The following is a 13870-nucleotide window of genomic DNA, read 5'->3' as shown; positions in this document are numbered from 1 at the left end:
ACAACTGCCATACCAACATTAGCCTTAACTATGAGTGATCTTATATATTAGGTAGCTAGGCCGAAATGATCACATCACATGAACTAGTAGCAGACAAATGCTATTTAATGTACAGCTTTAGCTAACTAATATTAATGAAGATAACAATAATAAAGCAAAATGGGGACTTTGCTTGGTAGGCAATTCATAACATGTGGGCAGGTTTTCAGGTTGGACTCATGACGAAAACAAATAAATGAATAAAAATAAATAAATAAGACACAGAATTGCTCAATCACTAATGTTCATGAGCATCACTTTCTGTGTTCTAGTAATTACATATAAATTTTTAATTCCAAAACTATCACATCATACTTACATTACATATGGGACACAGTTTTTACTAGCTTAACTACCACTTGCAAACCACCAAGAAATTTATCTGATTGAAACAGAAGTATTACTTTCTTTGCTTAAAAATTATTAAAAATGTCCAGTATCATTCACATTTCAAAGAGCATTATTATTTACCTTCGAAGAAGTGGTACAGTCATTAAGATGAAATCGAAATTTTTGATACTGTTCATGAAAGGCCATCATCACCAAAGACACCAAGGACTGAAGATAGTAATTCAATACCAATACGTATACAGATAGAGCCTATATTTCAAATATGCACTTCACTCAAATTTGTAAAGCAAATTCTCTTGTGTAAGCTTACAAGGGAAAACAGTTTAATGGCATTCTACCATGTAACATTTGTTTTGTCCACAAGCGCTTTAACACAAACTGATATTTTAATATAAAGGCTACTAGGTTAGAGTACAATCACTATGTTTGTATTTATGTTGTGTTACTGTATAACCATACGATAAAATGAATGTTTCGAGGGAAAAGGAGTATCCAAGATAAGAAGACTAGAAGTCTTACTCAAGAACGTTTATATTATACTGCTAATTACCTAAAGAATTCCTATAGAAATGAGGAACAAACTTTCAAAGGAGACTTTGTCCACAAAATAAAAAATTTGAATATAACTTTGTTTTCCCATTAGAAGAATCATCTGCACATTTCAGTACTCATACTAATCAGAAAAAATGTCTATCCCCTGTATAACACAATCAAACACTTCCTGCACTTTCAAAACCCATTTCCTAAAACACAAAAACAAACTGTTCTGAAAACAATCTGACTCTGGGGCTTCTGAGTCCAACCTATAAATATTTTCCACGTGTTATGAGTAGGGCTATGCAAAGGGAGATACTCGGTACCATCACTAGTTTTAACTGCTCCCTTTTCACAGCTCTAGTTATGAGATATCCTATAAATTAGTACATAGAATAATTTTACATGCAATCACGATTCAAAGCAATGCCAGAAGCCTGTTATAGAACCAGTATAGAAACATACACAGTTACAACATAGGATCACATATAATTACAAATGCAACAATCAAGCTTAGACGATATCCAATAACATTAACACTAATAATGTCAAGCCACACACTATGAATTATATCTATGAGAGAAATAAATAAGTACTAACAATAATAATTATTGCATTATAATGCAATATATTTTCTAGTTAACTTTTGAATAGACCCAGAGGTACGAAAGTATTTCATTTTATCATAAACACAACATCATAAAAATAAGTGCAAAATATTTGCGCTAAATTCAAAGCCGCAGAATAATAAAAACACTTTGTAAAATCATTTTCCTATATATACGAATCCAATTAACTACATGTAAGATATTTCAATCTTTCACCATGTGTGTGAAAGGAAGCAGGATTTAGTGTGTATGATGTGAATGAATTATTGCATATTTGACATCATGAGAATCTAATGTGATCATAACTAATTTACATCTTTACTTTATCATTTACTATTGGATCATACAATTTACACTAATTTATTACATACGTGTCTGATAAAGTAAGTAAAGTAAAGTTCGAGTAATGGTATTTATTAACACACATTAATACACATATGTCTTCAACAGAGGAGCAAACACATAAAATTTGGCTACTACTTAAATTTAAAAAATGTCTATACTTACTTACTTATGGCTTTTAAGGAACCCGCAGGTTCACTGCTGCCCCCACATAAGCCCACCATAGGTCCCTATCCTGACCAAGATTAATCTAGTCCCTACCATCATATCCCACCTCCCTCAAATTCATTTTAATATTATCCTCCCATCTACGTCTCGGCCTCCCCAAAGGTCTTTTTCCCTCCGACCTCCCAACTAACACTCTATATGCATTTTTGGATTCCCCTATACGTGCTACATGCCCTGCCCATCTGAAACATCTGGATTTAATGTTCCTAATTATGTCAGGTGAAGAATACAATGCATGCAGACCTGCATTGTGTAACTTTCTCCATTCTCCTGTAACTTCATCCCACTTAGCCCCAAATATTTTCCTAAGAACCTTATTTTCAAACACCCTTAATCTCTGTTCCTCTCTTAAAGTGAGAGTCCAAGTTTCACAACCATAGAGAACAACTGTAAATTCCACTTTCAGATTTTTTGACAGCAAACTAGATGACAAAAGCTTCTCAACCGAATAATAACAGGCATTTCCCATATTTATTCTGCATTTAATTTTCTCCCAAGTGTCATTTATATTTGTTACTGTTGCTCCAAGATATTTGAATTTTTCCACCTCTTCCAAGGATAAATCTCCAATTTTTACAGTTCCATTTCGTACAATATTCTGGTCACGAGACATAATCATATATTTTGTCTTTTTGGGATTTAAATATATCTATACATATTTAAATTTTTTATTTAAATACTGAAACACGACATACTGACACTTCATAAAGATCTTATTTTGGGTTCACAGCTGCAAGATACTTCCAAAGAGTTAAAACATGAATTACACAGAAAACTTGTTACTTGCATACAAGTGTTCTTTACATAATTTGATCGATTGTAAAGCTTAAAAATCTAGCCAAGTTCTTAGTTATTTCAGGAAAAATGAAGTAAGTCACAAACTTAAGACAATACATGAACTGTAAGTAAATCACTGACAATTCCTTATAAGACAAAATCAATTTAAGAATGAAAAATCATAGAATATTTCTGATGGCTGAGGGATTCTTTCAATTCAGAGATTCGGAACAGCAACTATGACAAAGATCAGATAACACCACAATCTGATTCAAAGAGAGGCACTTTCCCAGAAGAATTCCACATAGGGGGAATAAGGAGAGATCGCAAAAAAAGGTGTATTGTGTTTTCCAAACATGGAAAGAAAAAAAAGACAGTGTTTCCTGCTATATTTGCAATGTCGGTCTGTGTGTCGAAGAATGTTTTGAAGAGAATTTTTAAGATAATGTGGACTTTACAATATTATTTTACGAAGTTTAATTAATATTAAGTGAAATTTCCAAAACTTAGTAATTTTTTCAAGTGAGTTGGAGCCATTTTAATAAAGTTCTGCATTTTTCTCAATCACATGTTTAAATTACTGCCAAATCTGCACTAGCGCCAAGTTGAAATGCCTGCTGTTGGCAAAGGGTTAATAACATGATAAAGAAAATCCGTATGAGTAAATATTAGTTGACTTTCAGTGTACTGTATGTTCAAAAACTTATTTCTTATTGAATGAAACACAATTCACATACTCACAAATAGTTATGAATGTTATATTCTTACTAGAAATCAATTTTGCAAATTCAGTAATTAACACTTTATTTGAATTCTTCGGTGATTACACGATCTACAAAACTGTGATTCCTTCTTGTGATACCACTCTTTAAAATTTACTAAATCATAATAGCATTCATTGAAAAAATTAAAATATCAAACTGTGCAGTTCACACATCTTCACCAAACATTTCGTCTACTTTTCAAAAATGGGAAATGGAGGAGAAATCAAGTGTTACTGCTTATGATGGATACAGTATTTTAAATACACAGTCTTATCATAAATACTATTAACAAAGTTTTTAATGAAATATCAGCACAGTTTTAAAGATGCTGACTGAGATACAAAATTCACTTGCCAAATGGAATGCATTATTCCATTACGAAATGACTGCTATCTTTCGTTTATATTTATATTTTGTGATTTAATCATGAAGTAGGCCATGGTAAACAACAATGCTACAGTTAATATTTTGTTTCGTTTATTATTTGGAATTATTGAAAGCTGAAGGGGAAATCACTATTATTTTGAGTTGTGATCAGGCCTAGGAATGAACGTTTTCATGAACAGGAATGCTGTTACTTTCGTGGACACGTCAGTGTTGACGATGATGGAATTAATGACCAGTGAGATAACGCCAAATATTGTCATGCTATATATCATTAACAATGAAATATTTATATTCACACTAATTAATATAAACATTTCGAACACAAGTCTCCAAAAATGTTCATCCCTTTGTCACATTTACACAGATGGAAACCACGAAAGGTAATGATTTCATTCAGTAGAAAAATATAAGGTATAGAATAAAATGCACATATGGTCAATAACTTGCTTCGTATATTATTATTATTATTATTATTATTATTATTATTATTAGTGAAGGAGAATGATTTCCAGTCCTACACTTATGACCGGAATTTTTGTTTCACAAAGATTTAAATGGATATTCAAGTCACAGTTAAACAATAAGAAATTAGACTCACTTCTTAGACAAGTGACACGCTCTTTATATCTTCAACTCATGAGCCATCACGGACTGCTTCCTAACAGGATTTCACTGAATATGAGCTGCCACTGCTTCAACCAACATTCTTGTTCTAACAGTACACAGAAGGCCATTCCTGTTTCAGGTAGTCATTCATACATTTCTGCCCAAGGGCAGGTCCTTCACTGCAAACCCACATTCTCCTATCTTCCCTCTTTTCTGCCTTCCTGTACGTCTCTCTGCATATGATCCATATACCTTAATGTTGCCTATCATCTTCTGTCCTGATGGCCCTGCTTATTTCCAGCTTCTTGAATTATTATGATTGGCTTTACAAGCTAGGAAGACATTTCACTGCAGAATGAATAATATTGTGCCAGATTACACTATCCAAACGAACATTTTCCCAGTGAAATATCCTTATTGTTTACAAATTTTCCATATATAGCTTAAATATCTCATGCAGTCTTCACAGTGGTTTCCCGCCCCACAGTTTTTCTTCTGTGACTTTCCTAATTTTCCTTTCTGGTGGAGCTCTCATCCCATGACCTATCTCAGGTGCTGATTTTCTTACTTTACAAAGAAGTTATAATTGCCACACGATTTTCGTAATTATCCCACTCCATGAAAAAAGCTTCACCAAAACACACTGTCACTTCAGTAGCTGAACTCACAAAGGCATCCTTGTTGTTTTACTACAAGAGTGGTTAGTGACCTTCAAAGCTGATTTTACACCCTATGCCAAAAGTTTGTAACATACTGATGGTAAGACTATACTTATTTTTTTTCTTAAAATTATTTTTATAAATTTAACGCATTTTCGTAAAGAATTGCATAGTTCTTCAAATAAAATATATTTGAAGATCTACATAAAATATATATTACAAAATTATTAAAATATCCTAACAACAAAAACATGTGATAATCTTTGGAGCCCATTAGTCTACAGGTCCTGCAAATGAATCATTCTTATTCCGACTTGTTATTATAAAATCAATAGCATTTTTGTAAGTTCATTAAATGAACATCTGTCATGTCTGTGATTGCATATATCCTAAACCAACACCAAGTGCCATAAAATACAGTGAAAAGTAGGTAACAGGGTATACCTGTATCTGCTCTTCCAGAGCTTTAGCAATGTCATGCTTTGCTTGTTCAACTTCATCATGCAGTCGTCCTTCATAGTGGGTGCTCAACTGCTCCAGTTCATTTCCATGCATTTCCTTCATTTCCAAGATGGCGCTAGCAAATTTAGCATCCTACAGCAGCACACAGTACAGTCAAACAGTTAAATCACACCTTTACACATAACACATAAACCCAAGACATACCATACATGCACATCTGTTAAGTATCATTTAAAGAGAAAGAAAGAGAGTTTTAAACAACAGCAGCAACAAACTGAGACATTCGTTTTTCAGGATTAAATTACAACAATTATTCCAAAATACACGACTAGGCTAAATGATCTTCCAGATTATAAACATATGTTACTCACGTTTAATAGAATTCGTATCAACTAAATTCGCATAGGTGGAAAGAGAAACTCTCAAAGTTTTGTTTCAGTACATCACAGGTGTTCAATATGTGGCACTGTGGTAACGTAGCATACATACAGCCTTCAGTTGAGCTCCTGCTGAACACGTTGCAGCATAACATGAGCAATTGAGGACCGTTTTTGCAAAATTTGCTAACTGCAAAATTTGCAAAATTGAGATTTTGGTGGATTCGTTAGCATAAAGTAGGCCTCTACACGATGTTAAAGTTATCTTAGTAAAATTGCATTATTTCTCTTCATTATAGTGTGCCAAAGTGTGATGGTTGCACTTATAACCTACTTGTCTCCATTCAGTTTTTTGTCTCTCCTGTAAAATTTAGTTTTTTCAGTTAGCAAGTTTTGCAAAAACGGTCCTCAATTATAAAGTGTTGTGATGATTGCTCTGATGCACGCTCACATATCAATCACAGTAGTCACCAGCACAGCTCAGGCGGAGGCACAAGACTGCTGATCCGGGGCTGAACTCAGGCATGGGTACAATTCCCCTTTGGGCTGATTACTTTGTTGTGTTTTTTCTCCAACTGTTAGGCTAATATCAGGTAATTTATGGCACTTTTCGGTTCCATTTTGTCAAATACCATCTCACTATCACCAATTTTAATTAAGCTAAATAACCTAATAGTTGAGATAGCATCATTAAATAAACAACTAAAAAACTCAATAATCGTCTGTGGTAGTGGTTCAATCTTCGACAAACCCCCACCAAAAGAAAATTAGTGGGCGTCAGGTCCAGTGAACATAGAAGCTAACACAGAAATTTTTCATAATCATCATGAGATGAGCACAGTCAATCCATCTTTCTGGTAGTTTGTCATTGAGGTGACATTTTACTTCCCTGTGAAAGTGTGTAGATGCGCTGTGTTGCTGAAAGATGAAATCAGGACAGTCTTTTCACAGCTGCAGCAGGAGAGTCATTCTCGTGATCGTTATCTCAATGAAAAAGAAGAGGCCAAACATGGATCACTGCACAGAACATATTCCTCTTAAAGATGTCATTCATGTGCTCCTCGAAAGCAAGTGGGTTTTCCATTCCCTATATTCTCATGTTTTGTCTGTTAGCCTTACCTGAAAGATGAAAGATGACTTCATCACTAAGGATTCTGCAAAACCATCATTTCCCATTAGAGTTTGCATACTTGCACAGAAAGAATATCAAAGCACATTGCTTTCCAGTTTCAGGGACTGCAGCAATTGTAGTCAGTAAGGATGAAAATATAACTTGTTCTGCAGAATTCACCACACAATCTTCTGTGGATTATCAAGCTCCATGCTGTGTTCACGGATTTTTGCAGAACTACTCTACTGTTTCCTCAATTATCAATGGCTGTCTGGTTGACTTTCTCTTACAAATGCAGCTTCTTTCCTCAAATTCGAAATACCACTTACGAATTTAATGCCATTGGTTGGATCGACATACTTGTTTCCGAAATTCTGATATACATGAATAACATCACATGTAAAGATGGCAATCTAGGACACAAAAAGCTTTCCCGTCTTCAATGGAAATCATTTTCTCCTCATATCACCTTGGTGGCAGACAGTGCATACCACAGGCGCAAGATAGATTGACTTTGAGAATTTCTTGTTCCATCATTATCAATTTTGTACACCTAAATTCTTTTCAACCTGAGTAGCATATGTTTATATTCAGAAAGATCATTATTTATCCTTTCCCTGTATGATTTACAGTCAGCTAAATTTACGGTATCATACATTTCTTCATAGTCTCATGAATGTTTAATGGCATCATGAACATAAGGATTGCATGAAGCTCGTAAACGAAGTATTTCGTGAAAATCATACAGATAAATTCCAACAGGAAAAATAGAATTCTCAAATTCAAAATAGAATGTTGTATATTATGTTGATTAGGGCTGGGGATGGAGCGGTTCGGTTTGGAGCAGTTACTGTGACGTCATTACTCAGTTGAACCGAGTACAAATTTGTGGCTGCAGATTTAAAATTTAGATAGATTGAGTCGATTTTAGAACGTACTTTGGAAGTGAAACCAAGCACGTTTTAAAAGCATTGTAGTAAAGCGCTTTCACTTTGCCAATTGACGAGAAAAAAGTGCTTCTCTTCATTGCAAAATGGCGGTTGCAAATTTCATTTGCGTGATTACAACTATTTGCGGAGTTATTTTGTATGAAAGGCCTATTTAACTTTTATTTTTGTTATATATGACAGACGAAATAAAATTGATAAAATAATTTATAATACTGTACTAACAGCTAATGTGATGTAAACGTTAAATGCTGCAGCAAATTAAAAAAAAAAAAAGACAGAAAGAAACAGGCTCCATGAAGCACTGCCTAAAACACTTAAAAATAACACACAGAATTATTCACTATTACGGAAAGTGGATAAAATAATCAATAAAACGTGGAATCTTGAACTGAAGAACATAATGTTTATTTATATTATAACATTACTAGCCTTCAGTACAACCATGTTCTCTTTGGTGAAGAGTAATATTATTGATAAATTAAAGTAAGTAGGTAACACAATTCGTAGAAATAAATACAAATAAAATTATGACTGATGAGGTAACACAAATCCAATAAACACAAATAGAAGGAAAATATAATGCTCTTTTTTTAACATGTTTTAATGTTAATCAAACACTTTAATATGATGATGATGATGATGATGATGATGATGATGATGATAATAGTAATAATATTATTATATTATTATTACTATTATTATTATTATTATTATTATTATTATTATTATTATTATTATTATTATGTATAGTAATATGTTGTTGTTTTCTAATGCCAGGCATTTGACAATAAAGTCTTTTGACCTCTTGCATTCCAATATTTTTCAAAGATATTGTCATAGTTAGCCACTGACGCACAGATTTTAGATGTTCTGAATCCATTTCTTGATTTGAGTTGCACAATGGACAGTTAGGAGACTGATATATTCCAATTCTATGCAGATGCTTGGCCAAACAGTCATGGCCTGTTGCCAATCTAAATGTATAGTAATATGTTCAGAGTGTCAATGCTCATTAGGTCCACTTGACAGGTCATATAATAAGATGAACTCTTCTTCAATGCTAGATGCCTTTCACCCCGCCTTGGGGATAAGGAAATAATTTGTCCTGCACAGAAAATATTTAAAATACAACAGTACCTAAGTTGTTGTCTTCTAGAATTAAGTAAAACACGCGAACTCTGTTTGAATGTTTGAACTGACCGGTAACAGCTACAGTTAACTGAGTAACTTCGGTGCTCCACTGCCAAGCACATAAACCGATAGAACCGAGTAACTCAACAGTTCTACTCGCTCCGTCCCCAGCTCTAATGTTGATACGTAAATTTGTATAATAATTACTAATTTAAAAACTGAAGTATACACAAAGTAAAATAATGGAAGCTTGCAATTTATTATAAAACATCTGTATACGTGACAATTTATCTTCGTAACTTTGAGGATTTATGCAGGACAGTCTAAAATGTAAACAAGTTTTTTCATTATGCACACTAACAAAAATTACTATTTTATGCAAGACAGGATCAAATTGTCCAACATCAATGTTTTATAAGTCTCTTTCTAGTCATAATTCCTTACTACTATATTATTATAACATACAGTTGAAATAAATAAAGTGATAACATTCTTCTGTGTAATTTCCTTCCAGTTTCCACCATTGCATAGCATGAGAAACATTTATTTCCCAACCTTGCAATGAATTGAAATATAAAAGGGAGCCTATTATCTTAAGAGTTAGACACTCCATACTATTTCAATGAACCGGTTATGAAAAGAGAAAGGTGGTGTGTCAAAAATAGTTATTCAATATCAGAAATCTGAAAACCGAGCATTTGTTAAAATTTGAATGGCAGTTTCTTACAGCATCACTAAACTTTCCATGATCACTTTGAAATTATACTTTGAGGGCATTCTTCGGAGATCAAGGCTGCATTTACAACAGAGAAATTATAGCCTACTTATACCGAAGACAAATTATGAAATTTATTTAAAGAACCAAGGTCAAAAAACGAATGGAGTTTGACTATCTCTTTAACAAATTACTGCAAGTCTGTACTTTGTACAACTCTCCACAATTTAAGGCATTCTGTTCATGTGGAGAATATCTACATTCAAAATGATCTACAAAGAAAATGAATACCTAACTGGCTGAGACACATTTAGGATAGCTTAGGAATATGCTATTTTTCAAGATCTTTGAGATAAATTAAATAAAGGAACAATTAGCTTAACAGGAAGATCAAAAATAAAATCCATAGAAGTATCAATTTCTTCTACCCTAAGTAGATATGAGGAACATGCTTTTGCAGCTTTTGTAAACTAAACTACAGCATTTCATGGTTTAAACAACTACTTTAATGATAAATTTAAGGCAAATCCTACGAACTAAAACCATGAAGTTAAATCTCATAACGACAAATTATGGTTGTAGAATTTCAAGAAATTATGCAATCAAATGAAATTTTACAGGGCGACCCTCTGAGCCCACTCAACTTCAATGTCTTAACTAATAAAAGTAGCTTCGAAAGAAGTAGAGATGTAGCTATATGGAGGCCTGATCGAACGAATGATATGGACATGAATACGATTAAAATAAAAGTGTAGAACGTAACATTGAAAGGGCAAATACCTATCCATAGTCTTCCCTTGTTGTTGAACGCACCCGGTAGACGATTTCTTTAATTCGCCCCCACAATAAGTAATTTGGAGATAAGTCAGTAGATCAAGGCAACCAAGTTACTGGTCCTGCTCATCTAATCCACCATCCAGGGAGTCAAGCCAATAGTAAAAAAGTGAGCTGAACAGTCATCTTGTTGCAGCCACATTATCATCTTTATAGCAAGAGGAACATCACTGAGCAGTTAGTACAACATGTTGTCAAGGAAGTCTGCATATGTTGCACCATTCAATGGCCCCTCAAAAAGTACGTTCCTCAGGCATAGTGTCCGAGGAGGCCATACCATGTTTTCAGGCTCCACACATACTAGTTATCCACTTGACATAGCTATTGTGGATTAACCACAGACCAGTAGCTGACATTATGAATGTTCACCTTCACATTACTTCTGAAAGTGACTCCCCTCAGTCCCAAGAATGCTGCACTGGAAAGCATTGTTGTTGTTCACGAACCAGCTGCAGAAATCAACGCAATTCTGGAAGTCCTTTCCCCTAGATCTTAATGAAGATAGCCATGGTACGGATGAAAGACATAAAATAAAGAATTAGAGCAGCCTATGGGTCTTTCAGGACTCCTGAAGTGGGCAAAAATATATTTTTATGGAATACTCCCATTTCTCCTACTGGTACTCTACAATTTTTCCATTAATCATCATTAGAGACGGGATTTTAAAGGGACTCCCCCTCTCCTTTTTATTTCAACACGAAACAAGAAATAATTAATTACGATGTTCGAAACTATCTTCCACCAACCAAATTATGTGGTTTTGACTTCCCTTTTTTTAGTCCATATTTTGTTGTTTACCTTTTTTTAAAAACATTTCTTATTTTGATTCTTTTTTGAAAGAATACTGCAAACATTTAGATAAATTTCCTATATTTTTTTCCGATAGCCATATAACTTCCTGAGCAAGCGAAAATAAATATTGTTCTTCTTCTGATTCCAGACATTGAAAAACTAATAAAGTGTCCTGATTTAGAGTTCAGGATAAAAAGAAAATTTTCTCCTCTGGTTTCAGTTGATGTTGAGCAGTCATTTTCTGTTTATAAAGATATACTGCATACAAAGAGGCAGAATCATATTGAAATGTTGAATGTGATCAAATACAACACTTTTCTTATGTTGTGAAGCAAATAAACTTGTGTGTGCTATGTGTATCCAGGAATGTTGTTGTCTAGTGCCTTGCATTTGGCAATGAAGCCATTAGCAGGTATCCAGGAATGTGCTGAAGTGTGTTTTCAATTAAAATAGCACCCTTTTGAGGGAGTAATATAGTCCTTTTTGAAGCCCTTTTTTGACTATATCAAATACAAAACTTTCCTTACGTTGTAAGGATATAAATGTAAGATTCTGTGTGCCATGTATATCCATGAATGTGCTGAAGTGTGTTTCGGGGAGTAATATAGTCCTTTTTCAAGTTTTTTTTTTTTTTTTGACTATAACTTTCCATTTTTTTTTGTCCCTTTTTTGATGAAAACTTTTCCTTTTAAAATCAGGTCTCTAATCATCATCATGTCTCCCATGATACACTAAAATCAATGTGTAGGGCAGAAAAAGAACTACAGCTCATAGGTGGGACACTTGGCTGAATGAAACAAAGTCAAATACCCCCACTGGATAAAAAAGAATTCCAACCCAACTTAGTTCACAAATTAGCCTGAGAGTCCTAACTGGAGTGCCTTTCTGTCTTCTAATCCTGTTCTGAGACTGAATCATCATCATCATCATCATCATCATCATCGTCGTCATCATCATTACAAGTTTTCAATTAGCTACAATGTCATCATCATTAGAAGTTTCCAATTAGTTACGGGTCATATGTAACATAAATATAAATAACAGAATTTAATCCATTGAAGTCTCTTAGCAAGTGTTTCAGTTTCTTAACTCATAAACAGAAATTACCCCTAAAGCAGTTTCAACGGTCACTGGTTATAAACTGATGTTCATAACCATACTTACTTACTTACAAATGGCTTTTAAGGAACCCGGAGGTTCATTGCCGCCCTCACATAAGCCCACCATCGGTCCCTATCCTGTGCAAGATTAATCCAGTCTCTATCATCATATCCCACCTCCCTCAAATCCATTTTAATATTATCCTCCCATCTATGTCTTGGCCTCCCCAAGCGTCTTTTTCCCTCTGGTCTCCCAACTAATACTCTATATGCATTTCTGGATTCGCCCGTACGTGCTACATGCCCTGCCCATCGCAAACGTCTGGATTTAATGTTCCTAATTATGTCAAGTGAAGAATACAGTGTGTGCAGTTCTGCGTTGTGTAACTTTCTCCATTATCCTGTAACTTCATCCCTCTTAGCCCCAAATATTTTCCTAAGCACCTTATTCTCAAACATCCTTAACCTATGTTCCTCTCTCAGAGTGAGAGTCCAAGTTTCACAACCATACAGAACAACCGGTAATATAAATGTTTTATAAATTCTAACTTTCAAATTTTTTGACAGCAGACTAGATGATAAAAGCTTCTCAACCGAATAATAACAGGCATTTCCCATATTTATTCTGTGTTTAATTTCCTCCCAAGAAGTTCATAACCATAACAGAATAAAATGTATGGTGACTTATTTCAAACTTGCAATTTTTGTGTCTACGGAACACAAAGAAAAAAAAAATCATATATAATTTTTAATATTTCAGGAAGATCTATGAACCAGTTTGTACTGTTATAATAAGGAGTAAATAGCAATATGTGTGGCTATGGAAATATGACAAAGGACATATACACAACCCACAGTTCAAACCAGCAGAGAAATAACTACTTGAACAGTTATGACAAAAGAGGGAAGTAAACATAAATTTAAATTAAAAGCACATAAACCGCAACTCTCTTACATTATACACATAAGCAAACATTGAAAATAATATATCACAACAGTGTCTCAGGACAACCATAGTAGGCGATACCTAAGTGAAATAGAAACCCTTGGACATGTCCTGGGAGCCTGCCCTTATGGTGAAACATTGCGTATACATAGGCACC

The 13870-nt window shown here is 34.1% G+C and overlaps 1 protein-coding gene across 13 annotated transcripts in view; it reads right to left on the bottom strand.

The window, feature by feature from the left end:
* LOC138698194 (A-kinase anchor protein 9-like) overlaps positions 1 to 13870 on the bottom strand; it is a 630353-nt gene that overhangs the window by 357381 nt on the left and 259102 nt on the right. For 11 of the 13 annotated variants that reach the window (XM_069823957.1, XM_069823962.1, XM_069823964.1 and 8 more), the window contains one exon: positions 5740 to 5889. The exons of the other annotated variants lie outside the window; for them this stretch is intronic. In XM_069823957.1, the coding sequence (XP_069680058.1) occupies positions 5740 to 5889 (150 nt within the window). The remainder of the gene's footprint in view (positions 1 to 5739; positions 5890 to 13870) is intronic. 13 annotated transcript variants of the gene reach the window in all.

This window comes from Periplaneta americana, chromosome 4 (genome assembly GCF_040183065.1).
Source record: "Periplaneta americana isolate PAMFEO1 chromosome 4, P.americana_PAMFEO1_priV1, whole genome shotgun sequence".
Classification (NCBI taxonomy): Eukaryota; Metazoa; Arthropoda; class Insecta; order Blattodea; family Blattidae; genus Periplaneta; species Periplaneta americana.
Note: the sequence above shows the minus strand (reverse complement) of the source record. Positions and strands in the feature narration are given on the sequence as shown.